Source organism: Notolepis coatsorum (assembly GCF_963971535.1).
Source record: "Notolepis coatsorum genome assembly, chromosome: 7".
Taxonomy (NCBI): Eukaryota; Metazoa; Chordata; class Actinopteri; order Aulopiformes; family Paralepididae; genus Notolepis; species Notolepis coatsorum.
In genome coordinates, this window is record NC_140171.1 from 141,730,523 (window position 1) to 141,735,760 (window position 5,238).

At 42.0% G+C, this 5,238-nt stretch overlaps 1 protein-coding gene across 1 annotated transcript; it reads left to right on the forward strand.

Annotated features, from left to right (window-relative positions):
• Positions 1-1,198: 1,198 nt before the first annotated feature.
• On the forward strand, positions 1,199-4,487 carry socs1b (suppressor of cytokine signaling 1b; the record flags this gene model as incomplete). The annotated part of the gene is made up of 3 exons (XM_084318418.1): positions 1,199-1,333; positions 2,212-2,390; positions 4,157-4,487. Exons 1-3 carry the CDS (start codon positions 1,307-1,309, stop codon positions 4,485-4,487), a joined length of 537 nt encoding a protein of 178 aa, XP_084174544.1. The 5' UTR covers positions 1,199-1,306.
• Between the last annotated feature and the right edge of the window lie 751 nt (positions 4,488-5,238).

Consider the following 5,238-nt stretch of genomic DNA (forward strand, 5'->3'; position numbering starts at 1 on the left):
AGGCCCGACAACACACGTTAATGTCCCCATGGGCCGGACGTGTGTATATTTTCCCTAACGGAGTTGCACTTCCGCGTTCGGTTTGCGCGATCTGATTGGCCACTGGCGTTTTTCTCAGCGCCAATTGCGTTACTCCTAACAAACTGGTTAAGCTTGGCGACTCTTTCGAAGTCGCTCTTAAGGTTAGGGTTAAGGTTAGGGTTAGGGTTAGGGTTAGTTGGTTAAGGTTAGGGTTAAGGTTAGGGTTAGTTGGTTAAGGTTAGGGTTAAGGTTAGGGTTAGTTGGTTAAGGTTAGGGTTAGGGTTAGGGTAACAGCCTGCTGGAGCGATTGTTAGGAGTAACGCGATTGGCGCTGAAAAAAACGTCAGTGGCCAATCAGATCGCGCAAACCGAACGCGGAAGTGCAACTCCGTTAGGGAAAATATACACGTGGGCCGGACACGTCTTCTTTAAACAAGTCAAGAAGAAACATCACAATAAATCAAGAACAAAACAAAAAAACACTATGAAATCCCAAATAAAATGTAAAATAAATAAATGCAACACTCCCAGACATACCCCACACGAAGGTAAGGAAAAATTCACTAAAGACCTAGCAATAGGAAAAAAGCACCACAGGCAATGTGGAGGGGAGAAACCTTAGAAGGGCCGTTCAAGGGGGGATCTCCCTTCTTAGATGTCGGTGATAGTAGTGTTGCTATAAAACAGGCGAAACAGTTGGTAAGTATGTACATATACATCTACAGGATCATTAGAGCAAAATATGACGACAGTTTCAGTGTATCAACTCAGAATCCACTTTTCACTCTGTTTCAGCTCCTTGCCTCTAGGGATCGACGAGCCGAGTATCTGGGCTTTGTGGACCCTACGGAATGACTAGCGGATCGGATCACAGGTGCCATCTTGAGGATCAAGACGATTTCAGGCTGTGAATTGAGGAGACGAATCTACAAAAGGGGATCCAATAATGAATAACCATCTGCTGCCGGGAGGAGAAGTGACGTGGGTTTACCCTTTCACTACCACACTACCAAAGGGTTAACCCTTTCACTGCGACAATACAGAAGGTTAACCATTTCACTGCCACAGTACAGAAGGTTAACCCTTTCACCGCCACACGACAAAGGGTCAACACTTTCACTGCCACACTACAGACGGTTAACCCTTTCACTATACCACACTACAGACGGTTAACCTTCGGTGGTGTGGTAGTGAAAGGGTTAAAGTGGAGGCTGTAGAATGGTGAGAGACAAACTGGGTAGATCATCAGAGAACGGAGAGCGGAACCTCGGCACTGAGACACTGGATGGAAGGAGGCTGCAACAAAAACAAGGTTATGTACATGCATACAATAAAATACAAAATTACAGTAGCAATAGTATACAAGGACAATTACAATAAATAAGGGAGAGAGAAGGAAAGAGAGAGGGGGAAAAGGGAGAGGGGCAACCAGAGGGAGAGAGAGAGAGAGAAGAAAGTGGGAGAAGGAGGGAGGTAGGTGAGGGGGCTTACGGGGAGGAGAGAAGAGTGTGAGGGCTATGCGTGCGATAGGCAGTTAGCAGGTGCAACAGTCGGTTATGAGATTCTGTTTAAAAGCAGTCAGCGATGTGAGGGCAGTGAGTTTAAGGGTGTTTTGTAAGGTGTTCCAGTCAGGTGCAGCAGCAAATCGAAAGGCGTGGCGGCCGGAAACCGTGCGGGCTTTGGGGATGGCGAGTTTTATGAAGTTGCTGGACCTTAGGTTGTAACTCCATAGGGTTGATGACCATTCTATCAACAATACTATAATTTTCTACCTTAATCCTATTGTTCTGTTGTGAGGAGGACATGTGATAATCGGACATAACACTTACCAACATGTTTCTGTTTCTTGAGAGCTCGGTTGCATTGCTCGCCCCGAAAAACCTAGAGGAGAGCAGACCTCGTAACTACAGACACTATTTCTTCAACTCCCCTTGTGTCGGGTCTACTACAGTTGAGAAATATTTGAGTAAATAGTGTCGGCGGTTAACTCGAGTTCTGCTCACCTCTGTGTAACGTCATCCGAGGTTTTTATTATTAAAGAACTCATTGTCAAAAAGTACACAATTGCCATAACATTAACATTTGATAATTATTAGTAGTAGTACTAGTAATAGTAGAAATAGCAGTATTGGCAATATTCTGATGATGTTGATAAGTTGACAGTTACTTCCAATACTCATTCTGCTGTAGGTAGCGGACGTTGACCCTTGGCACGCGCGTTTGCAACCGTTCAGAAGCCAGGAAGAGTGTAATTTGGTCACAATGACTTACATGCAGCTCCAGCACAGCGGCTACTACTGGGGAGCGATGCCAATGGAGGAGGCCCACCGTCTACTCTCACCCACCCCGCAGGGCACCTTCCTCATCAGGTACTACATCTACATACTACATCATCAGGTACTACAGGTCAAATGTATCAGTATAATGCCCCAAATGTGCTAACTGTGTTTTAAAAACTATATGTGATAAAGTAGGGCTGGGCGATATGGGCAAAAATGATATCACGGTAACGATATGATAATGTTATCATATCACTCGATATCGATAATTATCTATATTGTTATAAGTATTACAAAAAGAAAGAAAAAAAAGTAAATATTTATTTATTTATTATAAAAAAAAAAATTAAACAACAGATGTATGTTTATTTTGCAGCAATTCTTTGTCGTTGTCGCCATCTTTAGTGTTACAGCCCCTCACACACTCCAGTTCTCAGGCTGCAGCTGGTTTGAAAGTGAAAGTAAACCGGCTTCTCTGCTGCATGTGGCTCCAGGGGAGTTGAATAGTTCTGGCTCTGCTAGTTTCTTTTCTATCTTTTGGCGCTTTTTTGGTGGACAAACCACTGCACATGTGCACCGTGACTCGTGACTGGAGACTATCTCTGCTAGCACACATAGCCTACTGTGTACAGACGGTTTCAAACTGTATTTTAAATTAGAAAGCAAACAAAATAAATGGAGAAAGAGAAAAAGAAATCTCAATTTGGTCAGTATTGTCATTTGGACAAGCAAAGCCATTACTTTAAGTTGCAGGCAAGAAAGACAAGTCTGTCCACTGTCTCTGGTTTTAAAACTGCCCTGTTGCAGGTCAAAAATAAATAAAAATTTTATTTTTGTATTGATACTTTTTTTATTATCGATATCGATTATTAAAATATATAGCGATAATTATAGTTATCGTTTTATCGCCCTGCCCTATGATAAAGTACCTGTGTCGTGTGATGCTGTGTTGAATGAATGAATGAATTTGAATGAATGAATTTATTTAAACGGATGTTAAAAATACACACAGGACTTAAAACCCAATTGGGCCACAACCATCACACGCATTGCATTGTTTGAGGAATTATCACACAATAAAGTTAGAGGCTTATTTCCATTGTGGTCCTCGTCTGTCACAGCAAAACAACATTTCATTCCAATAAACACTTAAGATAAAAAAAAATACATAAAACTCTTACACTACAATATAAAACAACACATATACAAAATAAACTGCTTCAGTTTAAAATTGCCGGGCGGCTAGGCAACCATCCCTTCACTGCTCTTTTAAAATGCCTAATGGTCACAATTTCTTTGATCTGAGATGGTACCTGGTTCCATTGTATAGCTGCTGAATACTGAAAGGTATTTTCCCCAGCCTCACTCTTAATCCTACAGGGGACAATATCCGTTCCACTTGCTCTGGTGGCATAGCCATGAGTCTCCCTGACGAGTTTAAAATAATCTTTTAAATACTTTGGAACGGAACTGTTCATAATTGTATGGGCAGGGATGTAAAGTACTTGAGTAATTGTACTTTGTTACAATACTTAAGTACTGTTTTTGGGGATTTGTACTTTACTCGAGTATTATTAGGTTTGTATACTTTTACTCAATTACATTTCAGAGAAAATAAACATACTTTTTACTCTTTACATTGAAAATGCAGACCTACAAAGTTTTTACTTTTTAGTACTTAAGTACATTTAAAAGTAGAAACTTTTTTTAAACTTACTCAAGTGTGTTTTTGGCCAAATATTTTGAGACGGTACCCATACTTTCACTTAAGTATAATTTCTGGGTACTTTTTACACCCCTGTGTATGGGTAATAATACTCAGCTTCAAATTAATTCTGTCTTCAAACTGTCGACAGGGACAGTTGCCAACCGGATGTCTTCTTCACCCTAAGTTACCGGGACGACGACAGCCCGACCAGCGTGCGCGTCCTGCTGAGCCCAGGTCAGCTGTTGTTCAGCCTGAACGGCAGCCACAAGACTTTTGTTTCGCTGTTCGCTCTGCTGGGTTTCTACACGGGCCGCTCCTGTAAACTGAGGCGGCCGTACCGCAGGCAGTGGCCCGAGCGCCTGCAGCAGCTGTGCAGGAGGGCCGTGATATTTACACACGGAGTGCACGACACGCACACACTGCCGGGGATCGACACCGCCACCAAAGACTACCTACGAGCCTACCCGTACTCCATATAGACACACGCACAAGGGCCTACCCGTACTCCATATAGACACACGCACAAGGACGTTTATCTCTCTTTTTATTATTATTATTTTTTTTAAATAGACATATTAACCCTTTCACTGCCACACTACCGAAGGTTAACCCTTTCACTACCACACTACCGAAGGTTAACCCTTTCACTACCACACTACAGAAGGTTAACCCTTTCACTACCACACTACAGAAGGTTAACCGTCTCTGTAGTGTGGTAGTGAAAGGGTTAACCTTCTGGTGTGGTAGTGAAAGGGTTAACCCTTTGGTCGTGTGGCAGTGAAAGGGTTACCCTTCTGTCATGTCGCAGTGAAAGGGTTAACCCTTTTGTAGTGTGGTGGTGAAAGGGTTAATACCATTTACCTTATTAACACCCCCCCCCCCCCCCCCCCCCATAGGAAACCATAGGAAATCAAATATTTCAAAGGGGAAGCCCTCCTGGCAAAGGGAGATATTAGGCATGTAGAAATCCTATTATGCAATGCATCGTCGGTATCTTGTTATTGTAATTTGCTATTGTCTTATTTTGCATTGTCCCTGACAAATGTTGATGGTTTTTCTTTTTACTACAGAGAGCCGAATATAAAGACAATGGGCCTCATTCATTTAGAACATTTAAAAAAGCCTACCATTCATAATAATAATAATAATAATAATAATACATCAGATGTATATAGCGCTTTTCCTAACGCTCAAAGACACTTTACAAAACAAACAATATAATACAATACA